The 16,516-nt window shown below is 37.3% G+C and overlaps 2 protein-coding genes across 10 annotated transcripts in view; one reads left to right on the forward strand and one right to left on the reverse strand.

Annotated features, from left to right (window-relative positions):
• LOC106172630 (protein deacetylase HDAC6-like) overlaps positions 1-6,670 on the forward strand; it is a 29,976-nt gene extending 23,306 nt beyond the window's left edge. For all 9 annotated transcript variants that reach the window (XM_087015015.1, XM_087015017.1, XM_087015018.1 and 6 more), the window contains 12 exons: positions 216-346; positions 695-763; positions 1,116-1,242; positions 1,398-1,463; positions 1,726-1,785; positions 2,245-2,334; positions 2,779-2,950; positions 3,157-3,264; positions 3,635-3,801; positions 4,242-4,394; positions 4,601-4,729; positions 5,249-6,670. In XM_087015015.1, coding sequence (XP_086871141.1) covers positions 216-346; positions 695-763; positions 1,116-1,242; positions 1,398-1,463; positions 1,726-1,785; positions 2,245-2,334; positions 2,779-2,950; positions 3,157-3,264; positions 3,635-3,801; positions 4,242-4,394; positions 4,601-4,729; positions 5,249-5,314 — 1,338 coding nt within the window. In that variant the 3' untranslated portion in view covers positions 5,315-6,670. The remainder of the gene's footprint in view (positions 1-215; positions 347-694; positions 764-1,115; positions 1,243-1,397; positions 1,464-1,725; positions 1,786-2,244; positions 2,335-2,778; positions 2,951-3,156; positions 3,265-3,634; positions 3,802-4,241; positions 4,395-4,600; positions 4,730-5,248) is intronic.
• Positions 6,671-11,665: 4,995 nt separating this feature from the next.
• On the reverse strand, positions 11,666-15,919 carry LOC106172633 (spermine oxidase). Its single transcript, XM_013553426.2, has 3 exons — positions 15,638-15,919; positions 14,528-14,674; positions 11,666-13,235 (listed from the first exon to the last, which is right to left on the reverse strand). Exons 1-3 carry the CDS (start codon positions 15,877-15,879, stop codon positions 12,095-12,097), a joined length of 1,530 nt encoding a protein of 509 aa, XP_013408880.2. The 5' UTR covers positions 15,880-15,919; the 3' UTR covers positions 11,666-12,094.
• Between the last annotated feature and the right edge of the window lie 597 nt (positions 15,920-16,516).

Genomic DNA, 16,516 nt, shown 5'->3' on the forward strand with positions numbered 1-16,516 from the left:
ATTTACTGTAGGAAATTGAAAGTTACAAGAGTCATTATAATACTTGTAATACTTCTGATTATACAGCTAAGTAAAATGTAACAGTAGCAGTCAGTATAATAGTGGATAGAACCTACAGAGTTGTGCCACAATGATCCAACTTGATAGGTGTGTTACGTGACAGAACATTTATGCTCCATGTGGATTAAATATTTGTAATTTGGTGTTTTCTGTAGAGTCAGAATGGTGTTGCTGTGATAAGACCCCCAGGTCACCACGCGGAGATCAACCAGGCATGTGGATTCTGTCTGTTTAACAATGTTGCCATAGCAGCTCGCTATGCTCAGAAGACGTTTGGTGTGAAAAAGTATGTAGTCCTACTAGACAGCTGAGATATTTGGGGACATGGAATTTCAGGAACTTAAATGTTGTTTGGTGTTTTTGAATTCTTAAAAGGTTTTTAAAAGAAAATCTTAGATATTAGAATGTAAGGACAGTGTGTTGTATTAACCAGTGTGTTGTATTTTACTGGTAAGTCATTCATGTGATTAAGGCCATTTAAGGAAGCCTGAGGGTGAAAACCCCAGTCTTGTTTCTTTGGCAGAAAATCATGTTAAGCCACATAAAAAATCATTTACTTTTTTATCATTATTTTTTCTACACTTTACCATTAAAATTAATCCAGTCCTCACTGTGATATCTGTTATATTGTCAGAGTTCTAATACTGGACTGGGATGTCCACCATGGTAATGGTATACAGCACATCTTTGAAGATGATCCAAGGTACTGTTGACAGTAGATATTACACATGGGCAAAGTTAACATATGTTAATGACTCCATCTCTTCAATGAAGAAAAATTGTCAAACTTGAAGTAAAACGATTCTGATTTCATTAAAATTTATATTTCTTTATAGAATATTTTTAAAAAATTGGTGCTTTTACTCTGTAAGGTATCATGCTTTTCAGTTATGTTGCCACCAACCAATAGGAATGTTCTGATTTAAAGAAGTTATGACTTGTAAAATACAGTCACAGTATCACATTGTGTAAATTTCACAATTTTCCCTATTGTGTCCCCAAAGTGCAGTGTATAAGATCCAAACTTAACCAGTTTATGTCTAATGTCATTTCAGCATACTGTACATATCAATCCATCGCTATGACCAGGGGTTTTTCTTCCCAGCTGGACCAGATGGAAACTATGATAAAGTGGGAAATGGAGCAGGCGCTGGCTTTAACATCAACATTCCCTGGAACAAGGTGAAGAAAAACTTTTTTCAAACTCTTTAAAAAACTTTTCTTGAATACAGAAATAAATTAATTTTAAGCGATGTGTATTATCTCAAGAAATAATCTTCATAAAGGCGTGTCTATTTTAGTACAATTTAAGATAAAAACTGATTGTTATTTTACAGTATGGTATGGGTGACGCAGAGTACGTGGCAGCCTTCCTCCAGGTGATCATGCCAGTGGCATACGAGGTGAGGGTATTTCTTAGCTCTTTGCTTTTAGATAGATAGATAGATAGATTTTATGAGCGTAAATGTTTTATAATTACTTAATTGCAGCTGTAGTTTTTTCTTATGGTTTAACATATTCTGATTGCATTGTTAATATCATAAGTTAAATAAGTTGGTAATTTGTGTTTGTTGATGATTTTTCGTGGATTTCTGAGTGCTTAATCTTAATGAAATTGTTTCTACTGGTTGCCTTTTTCTACTCGATGACTCTTTTTCTTTTCAGTTTGACCCAGATTTGGTGTTGGTATCTGCTGGGTTTGATGCAGCAAGGGGAGATCCCTTGGTAAGTGGACCTGAATTGTGACAGCCACAATGTGGTCTTAATGTAACCCGGTAGTACCCAATATCTGCAACTTTTGCTAAGTTTGCAAAAACCTGGGAGGAGCATTGTTAAAGGTTCTTGCACAACAAGAGGGCTGGAACAAGAGGGGGTGCAGTTTTATTTTCATTTTAGTATTATTTATACTTTATATAGACTTACCAGTATGAAAAATGAGACTATTACATTTGACATTTTAAAGAGTTATACTCTTTTTGATGTCATGAAATAATACATGTAGTTATATTGCTTTGTTTTAAGATCATGGGTTAAAAGACATAATTTTTCATAATTTTTCAAAGAAATATATTTCAGAAATTACATGATTTAAGAATTTCATGATTCAGATTTAATTATGTTTCGATCTTCAGCCACTATAAGTCATGTGTATTATGAAAGTTATTTGAAACAATGTTATTTCAGGGTCATTGTGATGTCACCCCTGCTGGCTATGGTCACATGACCCAGATGTTGATGAGCTTGGCCAATGGGAGAGTCATATTAGCACTAGAGGTAAAGTATACCCAGGTACTTCACCATGAGGTGCAGAGATTACTGGAAACTCACCCCCAGGAGCAATTTGATAATAATTGTTGTTTTTGTGATTTTTTAGTAACCTCTGAAACTCACTGTATGGCACCTTCACAGAGAACAGAAGTGAAATACTGTAAATGCATTGATCAGAATTCCATAGGATGCTAGCATTTCAAATTTCAAACATTTTGACCAAAAAAGACTGGTTTTCTTCTTATGTCAAAGTCTCTTTGCACACACACACACGCACGCACGCACGCACGCACGCACACACACACACACACACACACACGAACACATGTACATGCACATACACACACACACACACACACACACACTAATATATGTCGAATCTGGGCAACAGTTTTGCCATATAGTTCTGAACCATGTATTATATCTCACATCTTTCCTGTATATTTCTAGGGTGGCTACAACCTCCACTCCATATCAGAAAGCATGGCTATGTGTACCAAGGTTCTCCTGGGAGGAACATGTCCGCCCCTGGGGTCTCTGGTACCTAAGACAATGGCCGTAGAGTCCATATGTAATGTGCTGGACACACACAAGAAGTACTGGAAGTGTCTTCAGTTTAGGGGTGAGGTTACTGGATTTGATTTAATTGAGAAATTAAATAAAAAGTTTCTTTTCAATCATTTTGGTCTTTCTATGTGTTGATTTACTTTCTTCTCACCCATATTATTATTCAACATTTTAAAAGCCATATGTCTTGTATTTCAGTTGATTTGTCTGTACATTTGACAGCTTTGCTGCCTTGTTAAAGCCATATATCCTGTGTTTCAGTTGATTTACCTGCCCCAGTTAACCCAGTGACAGCAGGTGTCCAGAACAATGCTGTGACCAGTACCTCAGATATGGACAGTATTACCACGGCCATTGGAGCTCTACAAGGTATAGTGTGGTCTATCTGAACTCACTTTTTGTTTGTGTGAATATTTATTTTGTTAGATGCCTGCAAAGAGATGGCAATCGGAATATTTTAACAAAAATTTTCTCCATTTTTTATGTACTTGTATTTTAGTCCTGTTACTTCCATGATCTCATTTTTAGGATCAAGGCTTCGTGTTTTCTCGTTGTTTATCTTGTCTGTTAAGTACTTTATTAATGTGTAAAGAAATAGATTAAGCTTGTATTGTTTCCTCTTTCAAAAGCAATAAATAGCTTGTGTGTGTGTGTGTGTGTGTGTGTGTGTGATTATTACAAAAAAAATTATTTCCTCAAACAACAAAAAAATATATTGCAATCACTTTATTGTATTCAGTAAAATCTGAGTCAGTCAGCAGCTGTTCAGATGGAGGCAGTTTTCTGTCCTCGCCTACAGTGACATCTAGTGACTGCACCGGAGACTCTCCTCTAGGAGCTTGTGGTGGATCAGACGCCAAGAATTTGACTGTACGCGAGCTGCTGGGAGGGGCTTTAGCTGACCAGGTAAAGTGTTTGTTTGAATTCACCAGTGCCATCTATTGGTCGTGTCAGAAAGCACTGATCCATAAAGACTTATTGGAACAGTAAACGAGTTATTGTTGTGTTGACTTTGTAACAATTTAAAGATCTCTTTTACCCCACGGCAGGCACTTCAATAAATTGGATAATTGCATATGAACTGTATTTTGCTTACACCCTTGCCTGCACTTTCATATGTTTCAGTGTATGCATCTTATTTTTCTAAGTGGAATAAGTCAATTACAATTACTCGCAATCCACTGAATGGGACATATAAAAGATAATTATATCTCTGCTGCGCCTCAATATAATTATACTCTTGTATGTCATACAGTGGACAACCCATGTTGTAACTAGTACATATAATTAAGACTATTACATTAATAAAGATAATAATAATATTTTTGTTGTTTCATTTATCATAGGATGACCTGCAGATGTTTGCTGTTGTTCCCTTGCCATGGTGTGAACATCTCAAAATGGTGGCTCCTCTACCAGAGAGAGGCCTGGACGTGTTCGCAGCATGCTCCATGTGTGAAAGCACGAAAGAAAACTGGGTCTGCCTCACATGTTATGAAGTGAGTAGAGATTTCATAGCACTCTGCAGGTGGAATAGATTTTTGGTTGGTATATAATATAAACAATCTAAGGAACAAAAGCTTAATCCTGTGTATACATAGTCAGTTTTTTTTTTAATTATAATAATTTTAGTGGTGATTGTTAAGCTGTTTTTCTGTCTCTGCTGTTAGAATTATTGCCACTCAACCTGTTTTGTACTTTCTAGGTTTGCTGTGGAAGATATGTCAATGAGCACATGCTTTTTCATGGGTTGAGTACAGAACACAAAATGGTATTAAGCTATTCAGACCTTTCAGTGTGGTGTTATGGATGTGACGCCTACATACATAATGAGGTAGCTATCATTCCATTTAGACCTGTCTTTGTGGTGTGATTCTTATTCTCAGTCTTTCTACCAACTGATTTAATCTGGTGTTTTTAATGGGAAATGTCAGTCCAGTTAGACCTGTCTTTCTTCTAGCCTGGAAAACCATTAGAAATCAATATTAATTTATTTTTATTGACATTTTAATTATCATTTAGATATTTCATTTTATTATTAAAATGTAGTTCTATACTTCTGCTTTCAAATTTTAATTGTTTATAGTAATTTTGTAGCTTACAAGATAAATTACTTATTTGAGGCAGATGTATGATTTATAACTAATCTTTAAGAGAGATTAACCTGGCTGAGTGATAAATTATTTTCAAAAGTTTCAGTGGTATTTCATATCTATTTAAACATGTATGGAATTTATAGATGTAGAATATAGTCTAAGAGTTTTTATGTAAACATGTAAACAGCACTGAGGCTCATGAGTAGCTTGGTTTTAAGAAATGAATAATAATTGTTATTATTAATTTATTTTTTTAGATTATAGTGCCACACAAGAGAGCAGCACACAGAAGCAAGTTTGGAGAGGACATTCCTGGAGTGTGAAATAAAAAAAATTGTTTTATCTGAAATATAAGTTTATTTTTACTCCAATGTTGAAGAAAAAGAAATAACTTCTAATTTCCATACTGCAAATCTAGTGGGAAATTTACAACTGAATGCTATTAGGGTCAAACAAATTGACCAACTTGAAGATAGTAAAAATGGGTTTATTGTATTTTATCCTGTACAGGAAACGCTGTTCATTAATATGTTCCATACCAGATGTTGTAATCAACTTGAAAATTTGTATGCATTCCACGATTCCATCATAAAAACTCTGAGAAAAGATTATATTTTCTTCACTCTAAAAACCAAAGAAATATTATCTCAAATTTTTGACTAGATAAGGGCAATATTTTACACTGTGTGTGTTATTTAAAATCAAATAATTCTCTCTCCAGACAAATGTAATGCTTAACCAGAGAAATGTTTTATGACTTCAAATTTTGTAGAAGGTTTAATCTTGTTAGTCAATTAGATTATGTTGAAAACCAGTGATCAGGTTGATAATTAAGGTTGCTAGGTCTCATTCCCATTAAAATTATTGTTCTAGGTAGATCAATCCAACTCATGGGGGACTCATGCTGAATGCAGTCACTTTAGCAGGTTAGTATTGCATTCAGCAGAGTTGGATCGATATGTGTAGATCGATAGTTTCGATGGGAACGTGTCCATAGACTCATGACTGTTACCTCTAATTTGTACTCTTTTGTTTTAGACACTGTATTATGTAATTGTAGTACATTTATTCAGTACCGTTATTAATAGCCTTTTCTTAGCGAGTGGTATACTTGAGCCATACAGTCTACCTGTACACTTTGACAATTCCTAGCATGTAATTTCGTTACAGGGGATCTCTCTTTTACAAGTTCCCCGCAAGTGTTGTTGCTGCTACATGTGCCAGTTTAAATTATGTGCACTTTTCTCGGGCTAGAATCTTGCAATGAATTGGCCAGAGACATGTCTGTGAATTTCTTGTGAAAAATCAGTATGTGAGCCTGGTAGAGTTGCTACAGCTTGGTTAACTTAATTGATTGGCGTGTAGGCGATTCTCTTACTGTTAAAATTACTATTAAGTTGTCAATCTTACAAATGGCTGTTACAGACTAATTATACCACTCAGTGTGAGAAGGGTCTCATGTTTATGTATTGAGGAACTGATTTTCAATATATATATATAATGCTTCTTTTAAATTTATCAATGTGTTTGTTGCGTTTCTTGTACACACTGACAAGCCTGGATGTTTTGAAAACCAGCTCACATATACCTGCCGATCTTGAAATGTGTATAGAAGAAATACATTCAAAGGCAAACTGGGAAATATTAGCTCAAAACACTAAATAAAGACCTGATTTGATTGCAACGTGTTTTCATTGAAAATGGTATATTGTATGAAGGTGCTGTTCCGTTGAATGAATTCTTCTAACCTTCCGTTTCTTAGCGTAAATCGATTTATTATGCGTCATTTTTTCAAGATGCAGATAATTTCAACGTATAGTAAAGCGTATAATTAGAAAATCTTGAATATGTTCTCGATGCTCCTAAACTGCAATCACCATACGGGGGCCGACTCTGCTATTCAAGGATATTATAACACAATATCTTGAAGGAGGTATGTTCTTTCCAAATTTTTGTTGTTTATGCTCTCATTTACCGAGTTTTAGTTGAGCTTGCCGACTTAAGTCTCCTCCCGAGGAGGCTTGACATCGTCGACTTACAGCTAAGAAAAAAACGACGTAAGCGACCTTTTAGATTCTTTGTGAAACGGGACTTAATGACGTAACGACTTAATTACGTTGGTAACCAAGCCCTAAGTCAGGGAAACCGAATGTCGTAAAGTCCCCATATACCTCCATAGAGACAATAAAATAGAATATTCTAACCACTTGTTATAGTTTATTTGTGCGTTGTATTGGATTAATGTGGCAGTCCAAGGTTGTCCTAGGTGGTTTTCAAGTTTATGCACCGGGTTTTAATATCTTTTAGCGATTTTACGACAACCGTTTACTATCCAATCAAGGTCACAGCCGAGCGTGCATGAAACGTCATGTCTTGTGAAACTTTGCAATTTTACACCTCCTTTTCTTGAAGAGTTTCTCGTGCGCGTCGACTACGGTAAGCACGCCAAGCTAAGACGTTAGATTCTTTGTGAAACACTCCAAGTCGACTTCGGCTAAGTCGACCTAGCTAGGCCACCCAGCTCGAGTAAGACGTCTACGGATTTAAGATTCTTTGTGAAACGGGGGCCAGGGCTCCGTATCTCGAAAGGTTCGCTATGTTGCGCACGTGCGCAAGTGTCTCGATTCCATAACCGATTCTATTTCGAGATACGGGGCCCGTATCTCGAAAGCATCGCGTATTGCGAATCGCTATATCAAATAGAGGGTACAGGACTAGTTCTATCTCACGTAAACCCTATGTTCCTGAAGACGAGGCAGAATCCCAGTCAAACTTCAACTTACAGGTAAGTCTCGTTTAACTGTAAAATTATATGGGACGAGTATGGGCGAGTTATGGAATCGAGACGCTTGCGCACGTGCGCAACATAGCGAACCTTTCGCGATACGGAGCCCAGACGGCCTTTTGGTTAGTTCACTCACCGGCAGACAGTTTGATATAGTAAAATGTTCACGAAGGCATGTTTCTCATTATTTTTTAAATGTCCGATATTGGATTAATATAAGTTGTAAATTATTCATCCTAAACCCATAAATTCCTAATAATAAAAGTAGATATTCATTTTTGATGACAGAAAATGCCTCTCTTTCTACCTGCAGTGTAGCCAAAAAGGTCTATGTTGTAGGCTTCTGCCATTAGCTGGTTGCCTATAGATTCCACCACCTCCACATTCTGTTTAGTACTAACGTCAAACGTTAAGTGTGAGATAATACACTGTCACCCGTGCGATGTATGCCATAACACTTCGTGCGTCAGTGAGAGGTGGTCATGGCATATATCGCGAGAGGGTGACAGTGTAGGCCCTATTATTTGACAAACACAGAGAAAAAATATAGTCATTTCACCCTAAAACACCCCTAAAACCGAATAAAGTGACCCTATATCACGCTCTAGAGATGTTATATGGAATAAACTCGTCCACGTGCACTGGTCACCTCCCGCCAAATTCTTACGTAATGTCTGACCAATTTGGTCAATTTTTGCTAAATACTTGTTGTGGAAGTTCAACTCGCTTGAATAGTATTTAATCAACCGTCGACACTGACCATGCGCGTGTCAGCTGAGCCACACCTAGCTGGAACTGCTGCGGAAAAAAGGTCCCAAGGCAAATCCACTTCTTTTAAGTGACATTTCTGATAAACAAGGAGCGTCGGACCGGAATATAGTCAAATTAATTCTTCACAAGTGCAAAGTAGGAAGAAATTTACGTTTTTGTGATATTTCTGACAACAAGGCAGACGGATGTTTATAACCAGTCCACAAGATTGATAATTCTACGTTTTAGTGACATTTTTACTGCGAGGCGGTTTTTTTGAACATCCATGTGCTGGTTTTCATAGCATCCATGAGCTACATGTAATTACAAGTTCAAAGGGGGAATAGATTTGATTTTTACCGATATTACTGATAAAGAGGAAGAATGAACAGCTTAAATACAAAAGGTAAATAACACAACCGTCGTAATTTTTATGTACAGACACAGATGTGTCTGTACATATAGCCATCATCTGCGTCTGTCGTCGCCGTCGTCGCCGTCGGTGCCGTCGTCGCCGTGCACTTTTACCGATAACACGATAAGTGGAAAACCATTTTACCTTTTGACTTGAAACTTGCAGAACTGATGAATATTCATAATACGCAGGTCAAGTTCGAAAATCAGCATGATCGGGTCACTTTTAGGGAATTTATGCTGTTTTTTCACTTTTTTCAGCAAATATGCAGCACCGATAACACGATAAGTGGAAAACCATTTTACCTTTTGACTTGAAACTTACAGAACTGATGAATATTCATAATACGCAGGTCAAGTTCGAAAATCAGCATGATCGGGTCACTTTTAGGGTATTTATGCTGTTTTTTCACTTTTTTCAGCATATATGCAGCACCGATAACACGATAAGTGGAAAACCATTTTACCTTTTGACTTGAAACTTACAGAACTGATGAATATTCATAATATGCAGGTCAAGTTCGAAAATCAGCATGCTTGGGCCATTTTTAGGGAATTTATGCTTTTTTTTCACTATTTTCAATATAAATACAACACTGATAACACAATATAAGAAAAACGGATTGGCCAATTGTAATTATACTCATAGGAGTGGTCAATCTTACTAAAACGCAGGTTGAGTTCGAAAATCAGCATAATCGGGCCATTATTTTAGAAGTTATACTGTTTTTCACATTTCCTCAGATTCAATTATTAGGCATGTTAACAGTCTCATTATTTAACTAATAAGATGCCTAAAAGTGTTTGTTTGATATTTCCTGCATCTTTACAACATTGTTAGTTGATTATGTAAAAAACATGGTAAACTTGTTATCATGTATTGTGTAATAAAGTGTCAAAAATGGAAATAAACTCATATCATTGCAGTTTGTCAGATTCAATCATCCACTATGTTCAGAATCTCAGAATGGAGGAAATTGGACATTTAACACTGTTCTATTGATACTTTTCCCATCTCATCAATTTTCTTAGTTGGTCATATAAAATGGCAGTAAAATGTTTATTTTGTTTTATGTTAAAAAAGTGTTAAAAATGGAAATAAACCCATTTCAGAACAGTGCTGTCTTGTTTACATTTTGGCATTTTCAAGGCGTGACTTTGAAGTTCCATGGGCCTGAAGACCTTGCTAGTCACATTTTCTGAATATCTGTGAAACAAATATTTTATAATTAAAAATTGATGGTCATTAAGCTGTTAAACATTATGTAATATTGCATCAAAATTTGAAGAAACCCCTATTTTGGGCACTGCTTCCATGATGACCATTTAAGGAAAATCATGTCACTTACTGTTCTCAAACTTACAGGAAAGAAACATGGGACTAAAATACAGCTTCAGTAGGCAATGCAGTCTGTTTGGTATTTTTATTTATTTATTTATTTATTTTTTTTTGGCAGTTAAACAGTTTTTTGTGAAAATTTAATTTTTCACATATTGGCATTTTCAAGGTGTGACTTTAAAGTTCCATGATCTTGAAGACTTTTGCTTGTCACATTTTCTGAATGTCCATGTTACTAATATTTTATTAATAACATTTGATTGTCATTATGCTGTTAAACATTATGTAATGTTGCATCAAAATTTGAAGAAATCCCTATTTTGGGCACTGCTCCTATGATGACCATTTAAGGGTAATCATGTCACTTACTGTTCTCAAACTTACAGGAAAGAAACATGGGTCTAACATACAGCTTCAATAGGCAACGCAGTCTGTTTGGTAAATTTTTCTGGCAATTTAACAGTTATTTGTGAAAATTTAATTTTTCACTTATTTGCATCTTTATTTTCTGTTCTTTGTCTGTACATTTGACAGCTTTGCTGCCATGTTTTTGTGTATGCACGTGTGGTTTAAATGTAAAATAATTCCCGCTTTCAAACCATACACATATGATATGACTTAGTGAGATAAAATGATAAATATTAATTGTTGAACATGAAAAGTTTATGCTGATTTTTAAGAGTGTGAGAGATTTTAAATTTGTCTAGATATATAACGCAAGCAAAGTCGCTATTCTCTTGCTGCCAAAAGGTTACATGTGAAGCTCTGGCTTCGGCTTTCAGCATTTTAGAAACCTCGACTTATATAACCAAGATGTAGTTGTGAAATTCTAGACTTCATCGAGGTTAAATCCGAGTTTTCCGATGTAGAGTGAAGCGAGGTTGCCCTCGATCTTTGCTGAAGCTTATCTAAATGGACAGGCTTCAGTGACCAGCATATCGCCACGGTCACATAACATCCCTAGGTATGTATCATTATATTTCTATGAGCTGTTCACAATGTATATAATGTGAAAAATGAATCACACTTAAGAGTTGTTATCACTTTATCTATACACACTTTTTCCACATTTTAGAATCGTATACTGACTGCAATTTGTCGCACTGTTAACGTTTATACGATATTGACTAGATATATCTATTTTATCATAATGCTGTTTTGTTTAATTGCTCACGTCTTTAAAGTTAAATAAAATACATAATCACTTAATGGGATACCATGGAAGATAATTGGCAGTACAATAACATTATTATTGTTTTCCATGGCATATTAAATTGTTTTCTGTAAGCACCATGCACCTTAATTGGTTATAAGAAAATATACTTGGCACTATGTGTAATGTAAAGATTATACAATGGCAGGATAAAAAATACATCCACATGAACGTACATTTAAATCAACTTTTATCTATGGAACATAAAATTTTGTATATGATATACAGTAGGCACAACATGGACCATCATTCTTACCATCATCTCCAATAATAGGCCTACGATCACTTCTCCCGTTTCATGCACCATTCTGGATTTTTTAGATATTTTAATATTAATTTAAATATTTAAAAACCATCAATATGTGCAATAAACAATTTTTGATTCCAAATCCACAATGTTTGACTCCACTATTATATCAGTGTAAATAGGCCCTACGTTAGTGTTTCATTGTGGTGTTTGCTGATTACTAACTGTGGGCCTCCACAAAATATAGGCCCTACGACTTGTATTGTTCGTTTATGTCAAAATCATCAAGTTAATCAAATACTTCAGTGGCTCACGTCATACGATAGCAGCGCACGCCTTCTACGTACGTCTTCTTTCATGATAAACTCTTAATGATCCGCTCCGCCTCGCGTATCCCAGAGTTCCTCGCTCCGTGCATGGTAGAGTTGAAGGCCACGTCGGTCGCCTCGCCTGCAAAAAGCAGACGAACTTCTCCCCGGTCGTCTGCTACCGGCTCCGCAAGTTTGGCAAAATCCTCAGGAGAGCCTGGTAGTGTAAGAGCGACGTATGACCCCAGTGTGTACAGGTCCGTCCCCCACTGGGAGCGGATTATCTTGCTCGGTTCCGGGATGGTTTGGTCGCCAAGGAAAGATCGGAGAATTTCGGTGCATTTTCGACTGACGTCGGCTTCAGGGAGGAGCTCCGCTTGCCGCGCCTCTATGAATCCAGATATCCAGCCTACTAGCACGTTGGGATGGGTCGGGTATTCGTCGAATGAAAAGATCCGTTTGTACCACTCCTTATATGGATCTCTGACCACGCCCTCTTCCCCTCTCCACGCCAATTTAACGCTCCCCAGTTGTCCCCTTTTCCAGAAAGGCTTGTCGTACACGAGGAAAAGTTTATCAACGCAGCCAGCATTTATTTTGTCTATTGCCAACAACTTATCCACTGGAAGGGAAGGTTCAAAAATTCTATGGGCGTGTTGTTTCAGGTAACCCAGAGGCACTGTGACTAGACATACGTCTGCCGTGTACGTTTCACCATTTGAGCAGACGACAATGACGTCAGCGCGATCCTTGACGTCATTTTTCCACCTAATCTTCGTCACTTCTCGATTAAGTCGAACACACCCGTCTGGTAGATTACTCGATAGAGGCTTAAGAACAGATGCCAACCCTTTGGCGACCAGCGCGTCCCCTCCGACTATTTCTGTGAAATTCTCCAAGTCGAGCACCGGCACGTGCGGAAGATCGCTCCCAACGTAGACCTGTTCGCCATTTTTAATACAATTGAAAATGGCGGCCGCAGTTTCTTGTTCGTCGTCCCGGAATTGCTGTCTCTCCTCTTCGTATCTCACGCTGAAGTAGTCTTCAACTGTCATTGAAGATTTGTCCTTGCTTGTGCTTGGGGAATAAACCTCGTCACTGATGGTTGTGTAGACCGTCCAGACTCTGTCGCTCAGTTCTTTGTTGATCTCCAAGCCATCTTGCGTGTAGAATGCGCCGTCTGACAGTCTGAAAATATAATATTATTTATGAACAGTTCGTCATTTAACAGAATTTCCAAACCGAGAATAACTCATGATACCATAAAACATTTTCACTGTTACACCACCGGGGGAGGGGGGTATATACTGTTTATACGGTAACACCATATGTGAAACATCGATTTAACTTAGAAAGTTTTAACTTAAGGTTAAAAACTTTAAGAGGAACTTTAAGCCCAAAAACTTAGACCCCCCCCCTCCACAAACACACACAAGACACAAGATGACTACACCCATCAATAGTATAAAATTATATTATAATGTAAAAATATAAAATATAATATAAAAAAATTAATTACTCAATGTAGAGCAAAGACTAAGAAAATGTCGCAAAAAAGACAAAGGGACATAATGATGATATAAATTTATTAAATATCATTGTAACCAAAAGTACAAAGTTGTTAAAAATATGAGTTCAAATGGAATTCAATAGTTCCATAGTTCTAAGCGCTTTTTTGCAAGTAGGCCTAACGACCATTTATATATCATTTGATATGATAAATAGAAAACACTTTTAAATTTAAGTTCACATGCATGTTTGTGGTTACGTTGCCCCCAACAAAACACGCCAATATAAAGGATATGAGATTCTTCAAGAGTTCATCGTCAATAGGAATTTTGCCTGACAATTTGCTTTTAAAAGCTTATACACTAAAATCACCTTGACTCAGCACTATTTAAAGCACATTTGATTAAGCATGCATATCAAACACATGCCACCGGCGTCAAGACAGGGTTGATTTACCGTAAACACCACTGCGTTAAATATAGAGCACCTGATAAGACACGGTGCATTGCTTTATTGATATACGGCACACCTTAACAAACATGGTCAATCATAAAGCCTAGATTACATTTACACGGGCGCCGTGCGATGAAATATTGTCCGTACGATTTTTTATGAAATCGTAGGGAGCTATGGGCTACGCTGAGTATGTCTACATTACATGGCCTTAAATCAGTAGGATTCCGTGCGATTTCGCACGGCCACCGTCTATACCTCCGCTCAGACGCCGTACGAAAGGGGCATTACGTGCACCGTAATATAACAAATCACTACACAAATAAAAGGGCGATGAGCAGAATGCAGAAAAGCTGGTGATCATACGAGTTTAATTGGAAACAAAAGGAAGCGTATTGATCTGACTGCATTCGGCGGGAGTCCCCGTGGAGTTAGTGCGCAGTATCTGGTACCTAGTACAATAGATTCATTGGGAACGCGCCGTTATTCTAGATCTACACAAACACCGCTGTCCTCACCTTGTGGACAAGAACCCTTCTCTCACGAGGCCATGCTTCTGTGCCAGAGTGTACACGGAGTTTTCGGCAGTCGTTCCGTGGATATAGTTGGCCCCCAGCTCTATAAGGCCGTCACCCTCCTTTACTGTGTGGATTCTTCCACCTACCCTGAAACACGTGGTGAACAGGTTATTATTATTTAAAAAAAAATATTATTGTGAGGATGGGAAGGACCGCAGCCACCGTGCGGGAGAGAGGTAGAAAGCAACGAACATATAGATACTGTATGTTGCCATACTCTGCCATAGTGAGTTTTTAAAGAATTTATTTGGGAAAGGGGGGGGGGGGGGGGGCGGGAAAAAGGAAGAGAGTAACCTTCTTTCTATAAAATTTAAACGCGTTTAGTAAAAAAGTAATTATACAAGATTTGGCCTATAACAACAGAAGGGTGAACAGAAACTACAGAAGGTTTACATTTAGATGTGACGAACGCGTCGAGGGGAGGGGGGGGTAAACGGTAAGGCCTCTATTTGTACATGTATTTGTAGTTGAGGGTGAAATCGGGTCAGTGTATAAATTATTCTGTTGACTTAATATGTTATTTTAAAGACTAGTACTTCAGGTACTTTTCTGAGGCCTGCAAAACAACATGGCCCCGTAGAATTTCTGTAGAATCTCCACACGATTCCCGATGATATTTCTATTGGGTTTTTGTCCCACAGAATTCCCATAGAGGTGCCGTAGAACAGATGGAATTCCATAAGCCGACAAGAAATTTTAGTTAAGGTTTCAAAGTAGTCGGGACCTCAACCAAAACACCAACAGACCATCCTAAACACATTAGGCCTACGAAATAAAATGAAATGGGATAAAATAAAGCGCCATCTTTCATTGGCCTACATAATAAAAGATTTATGCACATTAATTAAGGTTATCAAAATAAAAAGGTGAATAAATTTATTAATTAATGTGAGGAATATATTGTGCATGTAATAAGAAAATGAAGGTGTTTTATAAAAACACGAAAAGAGCGTCCTATTAAAGCCCAGTGAGCGCCACACGCTCTAAGAACAACAGTATTCTGAGCACGTGCCACGTAGACCTACTGGTGAGGCAGCGTTCGGTACGTACCTGTTTCTTGCCTCCAGAACAACGATGTCTCGGATGCCTGCACTGATCAAGACGTCTGCCGCGGACAGTCCTGCCATCCCCGCTCCTACGATGATAACCCTGTACTTACCGACGCCAGTGGAATCCATATTTGTTGCCACTGGGGAGCTGGGTTTTATGTCAAATACGGTAGCTATATTATATTGGCTGGTTAAGCGGCGGTGAATGCCGCGATATATTGACTGGAGTGTGGGTCGAGTCATGTCAGGTCAAGAGATGGCGGATTGTGTTATCCAAGGCCAATATCTAGATGCCATACCAGGCAAAAAAAAAAAAAAAAAAAAAAAAAAAAAACAATAAATAAATAAAATAAAAAAAAATTTAAAAAAATTAAAAAATTAAAAAAACTAGATGTAATACCAGGCAAAAAAAAAAGGTATCTTAAAGCAGCTGCTATGATGTATAGTCCGGTGGCTTAAGGAAAAAATCGTGACACGGCGGATAAAAGCACCAAATTTTGCATGTGGGTACCTTTTGAGATTCTAAATCAAATTAGAGCCGTAGCCCACGGAAAAAAATTACCGTTTGGCCAAAAAATCCAAAATGGCCGCCAATTTATTGAATTCTTTAGAAATATGTATATGCCTATGTTGATTTTTATCAAATAAATTACTTTTTCAAAGTTTTCCACACCCTTATAACCCATTTTATTCATATATGTCAGATAGCAAACAAGTTCCCTTGGACTTTTTGAAAAAATCCAAGATGTCTGTCATTTGCCATAGAAACGGAACAGCCATAGGAATACTAGTGCACAACTATTATCAGCTAGAACGATACGTTGTCCACTATTAAATTAAGTCTGCTTCTCAGATCTTTGTTACCCACATAATATGTTTG

Source organism: Lingula anatina, chromosome 6 (genome assembly GCF_051362555.1).
Source record: "Lingula anatina isolate TDL-2025a chromosome 6, LinAna3.0, whole genome shotgun sequence".
Lineage (NCBI taxonomy): Eukaryota > Metazoa > Brachiopoda > Lingulata > Lingulida > Lingulidae > Lingula > Lingula anatina.